The sequence below is a fragment of the Physeter macrocephalus genome, chromosome 12, assembly GCF_002837175.3.
Source record: "Physeter macrocephalus isolate SW-GA chromosome 12, ASM283717v5, whole genome shotgun sequence".
NCBI lineage: Eukaryota > Metazoa > Chordata > Mammalia > Artiodactyla > Physeteridae > Physeter > Physeter macrocephalus.
The window spans coordinates 76,719,141-76,739,488 of NC_041225.1; the positions used below are offsets into that span (position 1 = coordinate 76,719,141).

Below are 20,348 nucleotides of genomic sequence, written 5' to 3' on the forward strand. Positions count from 1 at the left end.
CAGCTGGGCCCGTGAGCCATGGCCGCTGAGCCTGAGCGTCCGGAGCCTGTGCTCCGCAACGAGAGAGGCCACAACAGTGAGAGGCCCACATACCGGAGAAAAAAAAAAAAAAAAAGAAAGAAAACAGGATACCCAGATGTGCACACTGACACCACACTCAACAAAACAGTATGAGCCAAAGAATTAGGAATGTCCCATTCTGTATCCATGTGTGGTTATCCAGAAAACACAATGAGGATGAAGATTCAATAAACGAACTCGGGCTTCCCTGGTGGCGCAGTGGTTGAGAGTCCGCCTGCCGATGCAGGGGACACGGGTTCGTGCCCCAGTCCGGGAAGATCCCACATGCCGCAGAAAGGCTAGGCCCGTGAGCCATGGCCGCTGAGCTTGCACATCCGGAGCCTGTGCTCCACAACGGGAGAGGCCACAACAGTGAGAGGCCCACGTACCGCAAAAAAAATAAAAATTAAAATTAAAAAAATAAAAATAAACAACTCTAGGGACTTCCCTGGTAAGACTCCACGCTCCCAATGCAGGGGGCCCAGGTTCGATCCTTGGTCAGGCAACTAGATCCCACATGCATGCCACAACCAAGACCCTAAATAAATAAATATTTATTTAGGTGCAGTGCAGCCTAAATAAATAAATATTTTTTAAAATACACTTATAAAATAAATACAAAGACAAACTCTATACATTGGTTACCTAGGTACCTGTCACCACTTTCAAAAACTTAGTTGATGTGGATGAGAACTAACCGTTGACTGTCAAAAAAAGTTACAAAACTGTCAAAAAAAAAAAAAAAAAAAAAAAGGTTTTCAGTATAGCACAGTGTACTAGATATCTGTGTGCTTGCTGTCGAAAAACAATTTCACCTTCTTCATTATCACAACATGCCAAATTTCTTTTGGGGTAACACTTAGCGCTTTTTAGCTATGAGGTTTGGTGGGATCAGCTTCAGGAATAGGTCATCAGTTTAAGCCAACCAAAATCCATCCTCTTTGAACTCTACTTCAGGAATAAGGCCCATGATAAAAACATGGGCCAATGATCTATGAAGCACAATCTGCTAGCCAGGTTTTGGAAAAAGCAGCTTCCTTGTTCTTGTACAGTAGGTTTAAGAAGAAATTCTCTCTTTTTTGCTCTGCGTAGTATAAATATGTCATTTGCAAACAGTGTGGTATAAAGATGGTGTGCAGTAGCCATTTCTGCTACTCTGACAAGGGCCAAACTAAGGTCAAAACCAAGGAAGCACAGCAGAGCAAGCCACAGAGAAATGAAGTCTTGATAATGTTATGAATCTGCAGATTAAGAGTGGACCACACTAGGAGAAAAGGAACCCTCCTACACTGTTGGTGGGAATGTAAATTGGTTCAGTCACTACGGAAAACAGTATGGAGGGTCCTCAAAAAACTAAAAATAGGGGCTTCCCTGGTGGCACAGTGGTTAAGAATCCTCCCGCCAATGCAGGGGCCACGGGTTTGAGCCTTGGTCCAGGAAGATCCCACATGCCGCGAAGCAACTGCCATAAAAAAGAATGAAATAATGCCATTTGCAGCAACATGGATGGACCCAGGGCTCATCATACTTAGCCAAGCAAGTCAGAAAGAAAAAGACAAATACCATATGATATCGCTTATATGTGGAATCTAAAATATGACACAATGCATCCAGAGTCAGCTTCAAGAAGCGTGCCCCTCAAGCACTGAAAGAGATGCAGAAATCTGCCATTAAGAAAACAGGAGGGCTTCCCTGGTGGCGCAGTGGTTGAGAGTCCACCGGCCGATGCAGGGGACACGGGTTCGTGCCCTGGTCCGGGAAGATCCCACATGCCGCGGAGCAGCTGGGCCCGTGAGCCATGGCCGCTGAGCCTGAGCGTCCGGAGCCTGTGCTCCGCAACGAGAGAGGCCACAACAGTGAGAGGCCCACATACCGGAGAAAAAAAAAAAAAAAAAGAAAGAAAACAGGATACCCAGATGTGCACACTGACACCACACTCAACAAAACAGTATGAGCCAAAGAATTAGGAATGTCCCATTCTGTATCCATGTGTGGTTATCCAGAAAACACAATGAGGATGAAGATTCAATAAACGAACTCGGGCTTCCCTGGTGGCGCAGTGGTTGAGAGTCCGCCTGCCGATGCAGGGGACACGGGTTCGTGCCCCAGTCCGGGAAGATCCCACATGCCGCAGAAAGGCTAGGCCCGTGAGCCATGGCCGCTGAGCTTGCACATCCGGAGCCTGTGCTCCACAACGGGAGAGGCCACAACAGTGAGAGGCCCACGTACCGCAAAAAAAATAAAAATTAAAATTAAAAAAATAAAAATAAACAACTCTAGGGACTTCCCTGGTAAGACTCCACGCTCCCAATGCAGGGGGCCCAGGTTCGATCCTTGGTCAGGCAACTAGATCCCACATGCATGCCACAACCAAGACCCTAAATAAATAAATATTTATTTAGGTGCAGTGCAGCCTAAATAAATAAATATTTTTTAAAATACACTTATAAAATAAATACAAAGACAAACTCTATACATTGGTTACCTAGGTACCTGTCACCACTTTCAAAAACTTAGTTGATGTGGATGAGAACTAACCGTTGACTGTCAAAAAAGTTACAAAACTGTCAAAAAAAAAAAAAAAAAAAAAAAGGTTTTCAGTATAGCACAGTGTACTAGATATCTGTGTGCTTGCTGTCGAAAAACAATTTCACCTTCTTCATTATCACAACATGCCAAATTTCTTTTGGGGTAACACTTAGCGCTTTTTAGCTATGAGGTTTGGTGGGATCAGCTTCAGGAATAGGTCATCAGTTTAAGCCAACCAAAATCCATCCTCTTTGAACTCTACTTCAGGAATAAGGCCCATGATAAAAACATGGGCCAATGATCTATGAAGCACAATCTGCTAGCCAGGTTTTGGAAAAAGCAGCTTCCTTGTTCTTGTACAGTAGGTTTAAGAAGAAATTCTCTCTTTTTTGCTCTGCGTAGTATAAATATGTCATTTGCAAACAGTGTGGTATAAAGATGGTGTGCAGTAGCCATTTCTGCTACTCTGACAAGGGCCAAACTAAGGTCAAAACCAAGGAAGCACAGCAGAGCAAGCCACAGAGAAATGAAGTCTTGATAATGTTATGAATCTGCAGATTAAGAGTGGACCACACTAGGAGAAAAGGAACCCTCCTACACTGTTGGTGGGAATGTAAATTGGTTCAGTCACTATGGAAAACAGTATGGAGGGTCCTCAAAAAACTAAAAATAGGGGCTTCCCTGGTGGCACAGTGGTTAAGAATCCTCCCGCCAATGCAGGGGCCACGGGTTTGAGCCTTGGTCCAGGAAGATCCCACATGCCGCGAAGCAACTGAGCCCGTGCACCACAACTACTGAGCCTGCGCTCTAGAACCCACGAGCCACAACTACTGAGCCCGCGTGCCACAACTACTGAAGCCCACATGCCTAGAGCCCGTGCTCCGCAACAAGAGAAGCCACCACGATGAGAAGCCCACACACCACAAGAAGAGCAGCCCCCACTCGCCACAACTAAAGAAAGCCCGTGCGCAACGAAGACCCAATGCAACCAAAAATAAATAAATAAAGTAAATAAATTTATTTTTTTAAAAAACTAAAACTACAACTACCATATGATCCGGCAATCCCACTCCTGGGCATATATCCGGACAAAACTAATTCAAAAAGATACATGCACCCTTATGTTCACAGCAGCACTATTCACAATAGCCAAGATATAGGACAATGTAAATGTCCATCAACAGACGAATAAAGAAGATGTGGTATGCATATACAATGGAATACACCTCAGCCATAAAAAAGAATGAAATAATGCCATTTGCAGCAACATGGATGGACCCAGGGCTCATCATACTTAGCCAAGCAAGTCAGAAAGAAAAAGACAAATACCATATGATATCGCTTATATGTGGAATCTAAAATATGACACAAATAAGCCTACCTACAGAACAGAAACAGACTCACAGTCATAGAGAACATACCTGTGGTTACCAAGGTGCGGGGGGGGGGGGATGGACCAGGAGTTCGGGGTTAGTAGATGCAAACTATTATATATAGAATGGATAAACAGCAAGGTCCTGCTGTATAGCACAAGGGACTATATTCAACATCCTGTGACAAACCATAATGGGAAAAGAATATAAAAAAGAATGTATATACATGTATAACTGAATCACTTCACTGTACAGCAGAAATTAACACAACACTGTAAATCAACTATACTTCAATTAAAAGACAAAATCAAACAAACAAAAAAAGAGTAGACCACGCCAGAACATAGCACACACCTGCACTGCTCAGTTATGGCTTTTAAAAAACTTTTTCTTTCTGCCAAATGGGGTGTTCTTTCTGGTTCTTGCAACAGAGTCCTAACTTGGGTTCAAAAACGAATTCCCAATCTTAGATTTTTAATCCATAAGGGTTAATCTCAAGGGACGTTCAGGGAAAAAAACAAAACAAAACACAACTTAACAAAATGAGGGTTTTTTTTTTTTAATCAATGAAGCACCTTTTTATGAAGGGGGGTGCTGAGCAAGACATCACAAAAGCAAGGATTGACAGTACTTGAAATGTCCCCCAAATTTGAGAAAACAGGAAAAACTACCACATCCAGCCTACCCTCATCTTCCATTAACCACCTCCAGTGATCTTCCGCTTTTTCAGATATTTTAACAGATACATATTGATCCTAGTATGTGCAGGCACTGTGAAACTCAGTTAATGTAAGCTAGTCGCAAGCACAGAACTTGTAACCCTGTATAATAAAAAGACATTAAAGGGAATTCCCTGGTGGTCCAGTGGTTAGGACTCGGCATGTTCACTGCTGAGGGCAAGGGTTCAATCCCTGATCAGGGAGCTAAGATCCCACAAGCCACGCGGTGCAGCCAAAAAAATAAAAATAAAAACTAAAAAGGGCTTCCCTGGTGGCGCAGTGGTTGAGAGCCCACCTGCCGATGCAGGGGACACGGGTTCGTGCCCTGGTCCGGGAAGACCCCACGTGCCGCGGAGCGGCTGCCGCTGAGCCTGCACGTCCGGAGCCTGTGCTCCGCAACAGGAGAGGCCACAGCAGTGAGAGGCCCGCGCGCCGCAAAAAAAAAAGAAGACATTAAACAAGTAAATAAAAATAAATACATAATTCTAAATTGTGGTAAGTGGGGACTTCCCTGGTGTCATAGTGGTTAAGACTCCACACTCCCAATGTAGGGGGCCCGGGTTCGATCCCTGGTCAGGGAACTAGATCCCACATGCATGCCACAACTGAGTTCGCATGCCACAACTAAGGAGCCAGCACAACCAAATAAATAAATTAAATAAATAAATAAATAATAAAAGTAGTTTAAACTGTTGTAAGTGCTATGAAGGATTAGAACTTGAACTACTTTAGACTGGATGTTCAATAAAGGCCTCTCTGAAAAATTAAAGGCATAGAAAGGTGATTAAGTTCCAGGGGGAAATAAAGGCTCAATGGCAGTAAAGAACATCACTGAAAGAAAACAAAGCAAGCAAGGGGATGAGGTTAGCAGTGCCTATGTCATGCAGAGTCGCACAAATCGTGGTAAACTATTCCACTCTCCTCATTCCCAGTAACTATTCCAACCAGTTAAAGGCCCAGTTCATCTTCCACTTTCCTTGAAACCTTGTCTAATCCACTTTAGCCAGAATTAATCTCTCTATAGTCCCTTTGTTCTTCATGAGTTTCCCAACTCCCAGAGTCAAGTTCCTCTTCATTAAAAAAACAAAAACAAAACAGCATGGTTAGAGAAAAGTATACTAAGTAGGAATAAGAACTAAATTCTAGTCCTAGCTCTGCTACTTACTAGCTGTGTAACCTTGGCCAAATCATTCTATTTCTCATGATTTTTATGAGGTGCCATGAAGATATGTGAAACTGCACAGTATTCAAATAGCTTCAGAAGCTGATTGTCACTGTGTTGTATATAATTCAACACAGTATTCCAACTGCATAAGCACTGCACTACTACCTATAATACTTGAAAACAGTTCCATATTGTGCTGGCTTTTTCAGCACCAACATTGTTAATGGTTTTCAAGCTTATTTATAAAGCAGCTACACCCTTTGCTCCCCCCCAAAAAAATCTTACATGCAGCCCCATTTACAAAACAGATCAAAATGAGCTTTTCATCTTGAAACAGATTCCAAAGTCACCCTCACTCCCCTGAAATAGGGACAATGCCACACGCCAAGGAATAGTTTAAAAACTGAGGCTCAATACTATAAATCTTGAAGAAGAATTAAGGACAAGATTCTGTGGCTTGCCACCAGTGATGTCCCTCAAAGTTGACAAAAAAAAAAAACCTCATTTTTTTCACAAGGATAGCTTCAGGTTCTGTCAAGTGCCTTCATGTAATCAAAATATGTCATATCTATAGTGATAGTTCCATGTTTTACCATATTTACTTCTATATCAAAATAAAATGAGATTGGTTTAACATAAGTTACAAGTGCCACATCAGTTTTTTACTATCCTTTCACTCTTTAGTAAGTGATTATTTAATAGTGGCAAGTTTCTCTTATAGCTTCCAAAATAATACTTGCCAATTTCTGCTTTTCTAGAAATTTAATAAGCTAAAGGTTCATAATCACACACAACCATAGCTCTATCCCCTTCACTCAAAAGAATCTGCCATTCCTGAAGATTTTTTAACTCTTACCACTACTAGTAAAGCTCTCATTATTCCTTACCAATCTAGAGGTTAGAGTCTCTCTTAATGTATGATTTATCCTGAGGGTTTGCGGATTCCTCTTAGAAGGGAAAATGAAAACAAACTATTAGAGTAAAACAACATTCTGCTGATCACCACCCTTTAATATACCCACCCAAGAAGTGGGTCCACTATCCCCTTATTTATCTTACTTTGAACACAACTTCAAAAGCTCTATTGTCTTAAGCATTTTCATGCCTCAATTCATTTTGAGTTAGTGTTCTTACTACTGCTCTTATACTTCTACATTCATCACTGGTTACTGAGCGTTTCTCAATAATCAGAATAAAGTGCATGAGTCTGGCAGCAAAGTTACCCAGAATAAAAAGTCCCTTCCAAATTTGTCTTCTGGTGGTTTAGAACCAATACATTGCTAAAACAGCCCCACAGACCTCAGAATCAAAATAAACACTTTAAGATTACGACAGCTTTACACTCACGCTCTAATGCTGGAAGAATAATTTCTAAGTTTTATCATGTTGCCAGATTTCCTTCCAGATATGTTGCATGAACTACTCAGCAATATGATTTCAGAGGCTATATTCCAGGTGATAATCAGACAATTACAAAGTCATATAACAACCCAAATTCCCATCATTAGAGGACTGGTTAAGTTACAGTATGACCAAGTAATGGAATACTACACTAAAGCCATTAAAAATGATAATGTAAGTGCATATTAACATGGAAAGGTAGCTACATCTTATTAATAAAAATAATATAAGGACTTCCCTGGTGGCGCAGTGGTTAAGAATCCGCCCGCCAATGCAGGGGACACAGGTTCGAGCCCTGGTCTGGGAAGATCCCACATGACATGGAGCAACTAATAAGCCCATGCACCCCAACTACTAAGCCTGCACTCCAGAGCCAGCCACAACTACTGAAGCCTGCACACCTAGAGCCCGTGCTCCACAACAAGAGAAGCTGCCGCAATGAGAAGCCCACGCACCTCAACGAAGAGTGGCCCCTGCTCGCCACAACTAGAGAAAACCCGCGGGCAGCAGTGAAGACCCAACTCGGCCAAAAATAAATAAATAAACTTATTTTTGAAAAAAATAATAATATAGAGTAACATGTAATCAGTTTATTTACATGAAATAGTGTATCTGAGGAAAGAGAAAAGAATGACTTAAGAGATGTTTACCAAAACATAAATGATTTCTTTGGTAAACAGTTTTGGTTATCCTAATTTTCTTTATTATCTTCTGCACTATTTGATTTTTTTCTAAAAAACAGGTATCCTTTTTAGAATGAAAAACAACAAAGCTACTTTCATTCTCTTCAAAAAGACAAAACACACTGGTAGAGAGATGAGTAAGCAACAATAGAGGTTCTTAAGTTTTCTCCTGACACCAAACACTACAGATGACACCTGCCCAACATGTTCCAAGAAAGTAAACCAGATTATAATGAAGCACTCACAGCTAAAGATTACACCGAATTTCCAACACAGGAGAGCTCATCATGGGGTAATACTTGAATCAAAACTCTTTTGGTTGCACATTAACTCAAATGGTATGTACAGGGGAGACAGCTAAATAGGAGCACTAGCTTCAGTATTAGAAAGCCACCAGGGGAACTTCCCTGGTGGCACAGTGGATAAGAGTCCGCACTCCCAATGTAGGGGGCCCGGGTGTGATCCCTCGTCAGGGAACTAGATCCCACATGCATGCCACAACTAAAGGAGCCCTGGAGCCACAACTAAGGATAAGGAGCCTGCCACAACTAAGACCTGGTGCAGCCAAATAAATAAAAAAGGAAGCCGAGAGGGTATTAACTTCTGTCTCTTTATAGAGCTTCAATATCAACTATTTCCAAAATTTTGCCCCAATTCTCTTCTGCAAATAGTCTCCTCCACTTGCACCATGTTTCTGCTCCTTCACATCAGCTTGCCAAAGCACTCACTCTAGTTCAGCTACTCATAGTTACCTGGCTCTTTATTTTTATTTATTTATTTACTTTTTATCATCATCATCTGTCTACATTCTTTTACCTTGTTCCTATAATCATCTGCTTTTGTCTGTGGGGAATCATTTTTTTAAATTTATTTATTTATTTTTGGCTGTGTTGGGTGTTCACTGCTGTGCGAGGGCTTTCTCTAGCTGTGCCCAGAGGGGGCTACTCTTCCTTGAGGTGCACAGGCTTCTCACTGCGGTGGCTTCTCTTGTTGAGGAGCACGGGCTCTAGGCACGCGGGCTTCAGTAGTTGTGGCACGCGGGCTCTAGAGCACAGGCTCAGTAGTTGCGGCGCACGGGCTTAGTTGCCCCACAGCATCTGGGATCTTCCCGGACCAGGGCTCGAACCCGTGTCCCCTGCATTGGCAGGCGATTCTTAACCACTGCACCACCAGGCAAGCCTTACCTGGCTCTTTAGTTCAAACATTCTGACGGGAAAAAATTTGATTGATGATCGCACCAATCCACCAGGTCAGGAGTCTATTTGGAATCCAATCAGCGATGGTTAGGGAGAAGGGCCCTTCAGGGGATGTAAACTAGGTAAGGTCCCTAGAAGAGGTTATATCCAGGGCAGGAAAAGAAACCTGTCTCTTCCACAGTAAAAAAAAAAAAAAAAAAAAAAAAAAGTGCAAGAGGATGGGCTTCCCTGGTGGCACAGTGGTTAAGAATCCACCTGCCAATGCAGGGGACACAGGCTCGACCCCTGGTCCAGGAAAACCCCACATGCCATGGAGCAACTAAGCCCGTGTGCCACAACTACTGAACCTGTGCTCTAGAGCCTGCAAGCCACAACTATTAAGCCCACGTGCCACAACTACTGCAGCTCGTGTGCCTAGAGCCCAACATGCTCCGCAACAGAAGCCACCACAATGAGAAGCCAGCGCACAGTAATGAAGAGTAGTAGCCCCCGCTCACCGCAACTAGAGAAAGTCCGTGCACAGCAACGAAGACCCAACGCAGCCAAAAATAAATAAATTAAATAAATAAATTTATTTTTAAAAGGTGCAAGAGGAGGCAATGTGTATACTACATAAGTTCTCAATTAACTGAGTAACCTACATTTGGAGACTTTTTAATTTCTATGGAATTTGAGAGAAAAATAACATTAACAGGTGTTAATCACATTAAAAGGTTAAAAGTCCAATTATTTTCCTGGTATATAAAATCTTAAATAAAAGTAATTTAGTGGGCTTCCCTGGTGGCACAGTGCTTAAGAACCCACCCGCCAATGCAGGGGACATGGGTTCAAGCCCTGGTCCGGGAAGATCCCACACACCGTGGAGCAACTAAGCCCGTGCACCACAACTACTGAGCCTGTGCTCTAGAGCCCACAAGCCACAACTACTGAGCCCACGTGCCACAACTACTGAAGTCCGCAGGCGTAGAGCCTGTGCTCCAAAACAAGAGAAGCCACTGTGATGAGAAGACCGTGCACCACAATGAAGACCCAATACAGTCATAAATAAATAAATAAATAAAAGTAATTTAGTGAAATTTCATCCCACAGACTCAAATCTCACCACCTATATAGAAAAATTTTTGCCTTTTTGCATTATCTATTAATTTAGAACATAGTGGACTTCCCTGGTGGTGCAGTGGTTAAGAATCCACCTGCCAATGCAGGGGACACGGGTTCGAGCCCTGATCCGGGAAGATCCCACATGCCACAGAGCAACTAAGCCCATGCGCCACGACTACTTAAGCCTGCGCTCTAGAGCCCGTGAGCCGCAACTAATGAGCCCACATGCCACAACTACTGAAGCCCAGGCGCCTAGAGCCCGTGCTCCGCAACAAGAGAAGCCACCGCAATGAGAAGCCTGAGCAGCACAAGAAAAAGCCACCCCCCGCTCGCCGCAACTAGAGAAAGCCCACGTGCAGCAACGAAGACCCAACACAGCCATAAATAAACTTATTTTTTAAAAAAATAGAACACAGTTGGTTACGGTGGATACTTTTTATAAGTACATACCTACTGATTTATGAATAAGCAATATATGTAATATAATCTGCACCTTCAGCATAATTCATCCACAAACTCTCATATCTAAATCACTACTGACAAAAGGTCCAAGAACACAGAGCCCAGGCACTCATATTCTTCTACAAAAACTTTTCATTAACTAAAATATTCACTAGGCACCTACTCTCTACGAGGCACTATATTAGTACTGGGAAAAGAAGAAACAAAATATGACCCCTGACTTTAAGGAATTCAGCATCCAGAAAGAGAGGCTGTTGTCTATTAAAAAAAAGGGGGGGGATGGTCTGTAACTTAAGTACGTATTCTTTTTTTTAATTAATTAATTAATTAATTTATTTATGTTTGGCTGCCTTGGGTCTTCGTTGCTGCCCGCAGGCTTTCTTTAGTTGCGGTGCGTGGGCTTCTGATTGCGGTGGCTTCTCTTGTTGCAAAGCACAGGCTCTAGGTGCACAGGCTTCAGTAATTGTGGCTCGCGGGCTCTAGAGCGCAGGCTGAGTAGTTGTGGCACATGGGCTTAGTTGCTCCGCAGAATGTGGGATATTCCCAGACCAGGGCTTGAACCTGTGTCCCCTGCATTAGCAGGCGGATTCTTAACCACTGCGCCACCAGGGAAGCCCCATTATTAAACATATAAGAAACATTAACACGTTTCATGAATATAGTGCTAAACCTAGCTATCAATAGCTATCACTGACAATGCAAACAGTCTGCTATTAAAAATCTACTACACACTGTAGTGCTTTATGGTTTATAAGTTACTTTATAAAGATATGAGTTGAAATTGTTATTATGAGCTTTGAAAAATAGTACTTCAATATAGTAACTGTTTTAAGAGTATATATTCTTAGCAAGATTAATTTACCAAATTTAAAATTTTGGTAATTTGGTACTTTGTATTATAGTAAAATCAAATTTCCAATTTTAAGAATCAGTTCAAATTTCAAAATTAAACGTCTACCAAAAACTGTTATGTTACTAATGATTATTTCATGCCTATATACTTATATTTTTAAAAACCCCAGAAATGTGTAGTTTACTAAAGAGCTCATTGCTAACAACATTAAGATATATTAAGACATTCCCATTCAGCTACATTTACCACCACTTTTATTATTATTATTATTATTTTTTTTTTAGGAGAAGGAAAAATTTACTACTTGTAGCAAGTAAGGTGAACACCAGGGATCTTTTCCAAAGCAATGTCTCTACCACCACTTTTACATTCTTTCTACAATTACCACAGAATTATGCCCGAATTTGTGAAAACACATAAAAATTTAGTAATTTTTTACTTTGCCATTCAGTGTACTCATAATGTCTTCCATTTGAATAGATCATCATAAAGTTTATACAGCACAGCATAATGGTTAAAGAGCATGGGCTTCTAGAAGACGTGAGATTAAGTCCTGTGCAAATTCTGACTCCACCAAATAAAGTCATGTGACTCTAAGCAACATATGTAAACTGTAAGCCTTGGTTCTCTTAACTAAAAAGGGTGATAAAGTACCTACCTCAAAGAATGGAAAAAGTTCCCAACACAAATGGCTCAATAAAGTATACTTTAAAAATAAAAATGCAAATACTGATGGAGTATCTTGAGTTCTAGCTTAGATCTGACTACTAACTAAGCAGGTGACAGGTGATTTTTAGCAAACCACTTAGCCTTTCTGAGGTTCAATGTTTTCACATTTAAAATTGAGATACTAGGGAATTTCCTGGTGGCCCAGTGGTTAGGACCCTGCGCTTTCACTGCGGTGGGCCCAGGTTCAATTCCTGGTGGGGGAACTAAGATCTCGCAAGCTGCACAGCAAGGCCAAAAAAAAGAGATACTAATACTTGCTCCTGCCTATCACAAAGGATAGTTAGGAACAACAAATGAATTGCCCATTTAAAACATTTGGTAAAGTGCTAATTCACTAAACACACAGGGTAAAATCCACAACATACAAACGGTTTAAAAGATGGATGTACATTTAAAGCCATTTTCACTCTGCTCTCGAGAAATTTACCCCACCAAGGCAAACAGTGACCTCAATTTACTAGTTGAGCTAGCAACGCTGATGGCCCAAAGCATAATTTCAGGCCTCCAGCTTCTCAACATCCAGAAATGCTTTTAGATTTAGTAAACCAGCTCACAAAGGTAGCTATAAAAGTAGCAAATATACAAAGTCAACAGAACAAGCAAAGGAATATAAACTTAAAATTATTTCCTAAACTGAATGCAACCCCACAAACTGATAGACGCAAAGTTCACTCAATACATTCCACATTTTAAAACATCTTCCTTATTAAAAACAAAGCACTGAAAAAAATATGAAAACTCAAATATGTTAGTACTGTTGAAACTGGTTATTCTAACATTAAAGCCAAATGCTATTTTCAAATGTAATTTCAAGTTTTAAGATACCTGTCAAGACTACTAAAAAAGGGTATAAGAAGGTCCTTATTACCGAGTCCTTACCTGGTTCCATGGACACGCTTCAATCTACAGGCAAAACTGTACTGTCTGAATACCTGTATATGTTTCTATGCTGAGAGCTTCAGATTCTCGGCAGGACTAGAAGTATAACTGGTAATATTAATATTCTCATCAAAAACTGATGACATAGGAAGCTATTTACTATCTTCTGTCATCAATTTTTAGTTTAACTACATTACATTCTGCCAGATTTTAAAATAAACGTTTCATAGGAAGTCCTTAACCTTATCAAAACTGAGCATATCAGATATAAAGCTATACTATCCACATCGTATCTACCTTTCCATTTAAAACACATAGATTATACACTTACTGGCGTGTCCAGGAAGACTTCTTTAGGTTTGATCAGTGTAAATTTGACAAGAAATAAGTTTTTGGTATTTTAATTCTATCCAACACACCACCTAAAGATATACTAATTTTATTTCTTCTCTTGGTTAAATTGTTATGGGGAGTTATATTGAAAGATGAATTCTGAGCACATTATTTTGGGACTTTAACTCTGAATTTCCAATCAAGGATGAGTTGATGCTCATCTTTGCACAACCTATGGGGGAAAAAAGGACAGACTTAATATATAATTATTGTGAGATTACAAGAAAGATTTATAACCTACTTTAATTCAACAAGTTTTATCAAGTTCCAGCCATTATGCTCCAACCCAGTCATGGATAAGTGTTACCATAATGAGATATAGTAATACCCTCTGCTCTCAGGGAACTTGAGCATCTTATGTTTGAGATACAGGAACTACACAAAGGGAAAATGAAAACAACTGTAAAAGAACTGGGGGCGGGGGCAGTGGAGAAGCAACTAGTCATAGATTGGTATAACCTACAGATAAAATTACTGAAGTAATTTCTTTTTAAGGACGCTTCATTGTCAGATTAGAGTTTAAAGGGCAAATTTTTAAACTGAGCTTTACAGGAAATATTAAGAAACAAAGTATTTTTCGAGACCATTGGCTTATACACAAACAGAAAATCCTTCTTATCTGTTCATTAAAACAGGTTTCTTAAAGGGTCTGCATGGCCAGATTTTGTGAACCTGGTTCAATTAACCATATTTAAGTAAAGATAACAAACGCTAAATTTCTAACTCCATAAATCGATTGCATTTTTGAGTGCTTCTAGACAAAGTTCTAGGGGTTTCCCAAATAACCTTCAATAGAACCCTTCATTATGCCTCTTTTCAAAAGGTAATAAGGATTAACAAACTTTAGTTTCTTTAGATACTATGTTTAAAATTAATTGTCATAGTTAGGTTTAAAATAATTTTTAAACACCAACAAAACTATTAAAAGCAGTTTTCTCCTAATATATAAGATAGCAAAGCTATTCATTTTCCAGTTTCAGAAAAACCAAGCCATAATCACACAACTGACATAACATATGAGACATTTACAATAGAGTTCACTGAAATAAGTACTAAGGAATTAAGTTTATCATCATTTCATAAACCACCTACACCAAAAATAAAAGTACCTCAAAATAAATACAAATAACCTTAAAATTCTAGGAAAATTTGGAATGACACAAATAACTGTATAGTTTGAATTTGTGCAAAAGCCTCCGTCCACCTGTCAGGAAGTAAATACAGAGTTGAAAGTAAACTAGAACCCTTCCACTTTTATTATTGCCTTTGGTCATTAAAGTAAAATTCAAACACAAACAAGACTATACACTTTATAATCAATTGTTTTTAAGAATCGTATTAGAAAACAGACAATTTGGAAGTCTTTCGAAATACCATACCACACACAAAACACAAATCCAAAACCCACAAAAGGTGTTCGTAAGTGAGCATTTTCTCAACAATCAACTTTTTGTAAATTAATCTTTTATCTAATTCACCTCGTCCAACTAGGCCTCTGGGCCCAGAAACAGTTAATTTGCAATATGTCTTTTTTATTTAAGCTAAAATACCGTCTTACAAGGGTCTGGAGTAAAATAAATGAAAGGAATCTAACTAGAAAAGAGCAGTGCACGCTCTGTAATAAAAGCATACGGAATAAGGCCTTTCATTCCAGGAGACAGGCCATGACTATCCCGGGATGGTACCTGTAGTACAGTGCTCTCCTTAAGAGAACAGAATTTACCATTAAAACGACGAATGGTACACTAAGAAGAAACATCATTAACTAATTTTTTAATAAAGATTCCAGTCATCACTATCAGCTCATTTTCAGCTATTTAAGGTCAGTGAAAAAGGTTTAATACAACCCACATACACCCAAGAGACGGGAAAACCACCAACCGCCTCGCAGGGAGTTTAACGAAAATTAGCAGGTAAGAGGCCTAGGCAGCACGCTGAAAATCAAAGAGGGCGGCCGGAGGGTCCCGAGTACAGAGGAGAGCCTCGTCCTCGGACCCCACCTCCCCTCACCTTCCCGGCAGGGCGAAGGCTCATTAGTGCCTACGTTAATTGACACCTGTAATGAGGAAACTTTCCGAGAGCGGAGACCGCTCAGGCCCGGCCTGGCCGGAGCTCCACGACGGCCCCCTCTCGGGCGCCCAGGTAACCGGGCCGGACTGGGCCCGAGGCGCCGCGGCGGCCGCGCCACCGCGCACCTTCCCGGGGCGCTAGGCCCGCACGCCGCCCGGCTCGGCCGTCGCCTCCCGCAGGCCACGGCAGCTCGGGGAAGCCGGAGAGCGGCGCGGGGACCCCAAACTGTGCACCCCGACAGGCCGCCGCCGCGGCTACTTACTTTCATTTAACACCTCCACCAGGTCTGCGCAGTTCTCGCACATCGTTCGGCCGCCGCCCCCCCCCTCCCCCGCTTCGGATCGCACTGACTGATCCCGACCGGCGGGGGGGAGGGGAGAGAGGCGGAGGAGGGGGCCGGCCGGCCGGCGGGGCGGGGAGGCGACGAGGGCGGGCGGCGGCGGGGACGGGGCGGGGAGCAGGAGAATGGGGGAGGGGGCCGGCGGTCCCCGGAGCGGGCGGGGGAGAGGAGGGGGGCGAGGGGAGGTGCGCAGGCCGGAGGGGCGCTGAGGCGCCGGCGGCGGGGAAGGGGGGGGAAGGACGGGGGGAGGGGAGAGGGAGGGAGGGGGCGGGTGGGGAGAGAAGCAGCAGAGTCACTTCACCGACCAGACGCCGCGGCCACCGCCGACGCCGCCGCCATTTTAATAGAACGTTCGGGCTGCGCTCGGCTGTTTCCGTCCGGGCGAAGGAGCCGACGAGAGGCGCCTCGCGCTCTCATTCCTCCGCCTCCCTCCCTCTCTTCGCCTCCCGCCCTCCCACCTCCCCCTCCGCACACACGCCGCACGCCCCACACCCCGCCGCGGCCAGCTCGCCGCCCTCCCTTTCCTCTTCCGTCGAGCCTCCCCGCCCTCGGCCCACCCTCTCCGCGCGCTTGCCCACCCCGCCCAGCCCGGATCTCTTGTCAGCGGCCGGAAGGGAAGCGCGAAGCCAGCGCTGCCGCGGGGGGAGGCCGGGTGACTCGAAGAAGATGGCGGAGCAAAGGGCTGGTGGCGGTTGCGCGGCGTCGCCCACCGCGGCTACTCCGCGATCCCGGAGGCCCAGCGAGCGCCAGGTCGCGAGCGCCGCCCTTTCCCCCGCCCCTGCGCTTCGCCATTTTAACTCCGGGTCCCCGAGGGGGACTTGGTACTAATTTGTCCCGTCCCCCTCCCCCGCGCTCAGGCCTTTGGGGTGCGGGAGGCTAGAGTTCAGGGGAGCTAGCCGGTGCGACGCCGCAGCCCAGGTGGGGGCTCGCGGCGCTCTCTCCGCGGGGTTTTGTGAGAATGGAACAGCCTGGGGCCGGCTTAACCTGCAGGCGTGTTTTCCGCCAGCCTCTAGTGTGTGTGGCTCATCCGTCCTCAAGCAGTAAGACACCTTGATGTGACTAGAAATGGCGGAGTGAAGTGTTCACACTACATCTCCTCCTTTTTACGCAAGAGGGCCCCCTTCGAAGTGCCTTAAGAGTCTTCACCTGAAATAGCGTAGTATGCTTCCCCGCGGAGAGCAAATAATACGGGAATTTAGACGGGGAGCGGAGAATGAAGAACAGGTGGAGGAAAGCGGACACTCAGCTGAAGTTTGATGTCGTGCTAACAGCTAGCTAGCTTGGGGAGAATTTTCCTCAAATGCATTGATCCCTTCCTCACTGATTTCTGTATCCACTACGTCCATGTAGAGATATGACTGAAAAGTCCAAAAGTAGTGTACATGGTATCTTTAAGATCTGTAGCCAGGGCAGCTATGGAGGCCTTGTAGGAATTCTTTCACAGGTTTTGTCGAGGTTAGGTCACAGCATCCCTCCACTCCAGGACCACCTTCCGGGTATTCTTTGCCTTTCTGCCGCTTGAAGTTAATGCTGTAAAGTGTCTGCTAAACCTGTTTTGTTTCATGCAAGCAGGTGATTCTTAGGAGCTGTAGCTGTTGTGCCATCATCTTCTCCCCATCTCTCCCACAAAACTTGGGTTTCTGCAGACTTTGGATCCTGTAGCAGCCATTGTCCATCTAGCGTCATTCCCACCCACCCCTCTTCTTTTCCCGCAGGGAAACTTGCCAAACCCGAGTTTTTCAGGTGGACCTGAGGCTGGGGAAGCTTGGTCTCCGAAAGGAAAGCCCCAAGGACTGTTTGTGTTTGGTTTAAAACATCATGTTATGAACTCTGCTCAATACTCTGTAATAACCTATACAGGAAAATAATTTTAAAAAGAATAGATACATGTATGTGTGTAATTGAATCACTGCTGTACACCTGAAACTAACAGAACATTGTTAATTATACTCCAGTATAAAATAAAAAAATTCTAAAATATATGTTATGGTTTCTCTAGGGTTGGCCATATTGTTTGAGTTCTTGCCAATGAAATGTAAGCAGAAATCTGCTGAGTGGGTCTTTGGGAAAGATTTCCCATTCCTAATAAAAAAGGACAAATTCAGCAGACATGCCCCTTAATCCTTTCTTCTTTCTGCCCAAAACAGGTCTTGATACTCAAAGTAATACAGCATCCAGTTTGTGAGTTTTTTTTTTTAAACGATGAAACCACAGCAGGGTAAAAGCCAGCCATAAAGCTGATAACAATGTGTAGGACCCTGATGCATCCTTGAGCAGCTCTCTACCCCTAGACTGTTTATGCAAGAAAAATAAATCCCTTTTTCCTTAAGCCACTCTTAGATTTCCATTGCTTGTAGCCAAACACATTTCTAACTGATACAGATATTCTTTTAATAAGTATTTGTAAGTATATGTCAACTATGTTTTTAAGACCAGAAAGAACCCATAACAGTTCTTGAAAATGAGGGGTGCTACCATAAATGTGGAGTACTAGGAGGTATAGAAAAAACACTGATCTTTAAAGAAATATTTTCTTAACAAGCGCTTGCCTCCTAATTTTTTTTACTTTAAAAAATTACATGAAATGGTGCTTAGTTTAAAATGCTTTGAGAATCTAGAGAATTATTGTCATAAATGATCACGGCTCTTCAGTCATCACTTTAGGCCTCAACAAACTTTTTCTGTGATGAGCCAGATAGTAAATATTTTTGGCGTTGCAGTCCAAGTCTCTCATTACAACTACTCAACTCTGTTAGCACAAAAGCAGCCATAGATGATACATAACAGAATAAGTATGGATGTGTTCCAATAAATTTTTTAATTTATAGACATTGAAATAAGATTTATATTTTCATGTGTTACAAAATCTTTTTTTTTTTTGGCTGTGTTGTGTCTTCGTTGCTGTGCACAGGCTTTCTCTAGTTGCAGCAAGTGGGGGGGTACTCTTCGTTGGGGTGTGTGGGCTTCTCACTGTGGTGGCTTCTCTTTGTTTTGGAGCATGGGCTCTAGGTGCAAGGGCTTAGTTGCTCCATGGCATGTGGGATCTTCCCAGACCAGGACTCGAACCCGTATCCCCTGCAATACTCCCAAAATACTATTTTTCTTTTTATTTTTTCCAAACAATTAAAAACTGTAAAAACCATTCTTAGCCCACAGGCCATACAAAAATGTGAAACTGGCCAGATTTGGCCTATGGGCTCTAGTTTACCATCCCTTTATCCACTTCAACTGCTTAAGAGGTAAAAGCATAGAAGCCAATAAAGGGACTTCCCTGGTGGTCCAGTGGTCAAGACTCCGTGCTTCCAATGCAGGGGGCCTGGGTTTGATCCCTGGTCAGGGAACTAGATCCTGCATGTCACAAGTAAAGATCCCATAAGCAGCAACGTAGATCCCACATGCTGCAACTAAGACCTGGCGCAGCCAAATAAATAAATAAATATTTAAAATAAAAATAGATTCTTAAAAAAAAAAAAAAAGCCAATAAAACAAGGTTGCCTGCCTCCTTACTGTAGAATCTTCACTCTTCTGTGCTGACGTGGTATATGTATCAACAGAGACCTTCGAATGTACTTATAAGGTGTGCATTCCAAAAGAATAAAGCTGAATCTCTGGTAAAAATATCCCCTAAATTCCTCATGTAAATCTTCAAACCAGTAACCAGCAATGACCATGTACCCTCTACAGCTAGGGAAAGGTGACAGTTTTCAATATTTTGTATTCATGTCACCATCTAGTGGTAGAATTATGCTTTCAGTACAATTATACAATCTACTTTGAAATTTCTAATTCTGGAGTTTGTAGTACAATTGTCATATATTCCTAGGTACTTGTGTGAAAACCAGCGCACATAAACAACTTTGGAAAATTAATATTGCTATGGAAATTATTTGCTCTTCTTAGCATTCTGATTGCAGCTAATTGAACATAGGATTTTTGTCTCTGGAGTTTGGGGTTAAAGCCTGGTGAAGCCAGAGTTACTGCAGAATTTACTCTTCTCCCTCACACCTAGGCTCGTCATTGTTTTGTGAAACTTAGGGCCATTGTTAGAAGGCAGGTATTCTGTTTTATTCTCTCCATAACACCACATTCATGCTTTGTACATAAACTCAGCAAATTACTGTTTGGTTCTTAAATTGCTATAATAAATTGGATTATATCACTTCCCTGCCTAAATCCCTTCAGCATTTTCTGTTACATTTGGAATACACTCTACTTGGGCCTTCCCCAACCTCTCCTGTTTTGTTTTGTTTTTTTAAATTTATTTTTATTTATTTATTTATTTTTGGCTGTGTTGGGTCTTCGTTTCCGTGCGTGGGCTTTCTTTAGCTGCTGCGAGCGGGGGCCACTCTTCATCGCGGTTCGCGGGCCTCTCTCCGTCCCGGCCTCTCTCGTGGG

The 20,348-nt window shown here is 42.7% G+C and overlaps 1 protein-coding gene across 5 annotated transcripts in view; it reads right to left on the reverse strand.

The window, feature by feature from the left end:
- Nucleotides 1–16,216, reverse strand: part of USP34 (ubiquitin specific peptidase 34) — a 246,281-nt gene extending 230,065 nt beyond the window's left edge. For all 5 annotated transcript variants that reach the window (XM_024133566.3, XM_024133567.3, XM_028496944.2 and 2 more), the window contains exon 1: nt 15,876–16,216. In XM_024133566.3, coding sequence (XP_023989334.1) covers nt 15,876–15,918 — 43 coding nt within the window. In that variant the 5' untranslated portion in view covers nt 15,919–16,216. The remainder of the gene's footprint in view (nt 1–15,875) is intronic.
- Between the last annotated feature and the right edge of the window lie 4,132 nt (nt 16,217–20,348).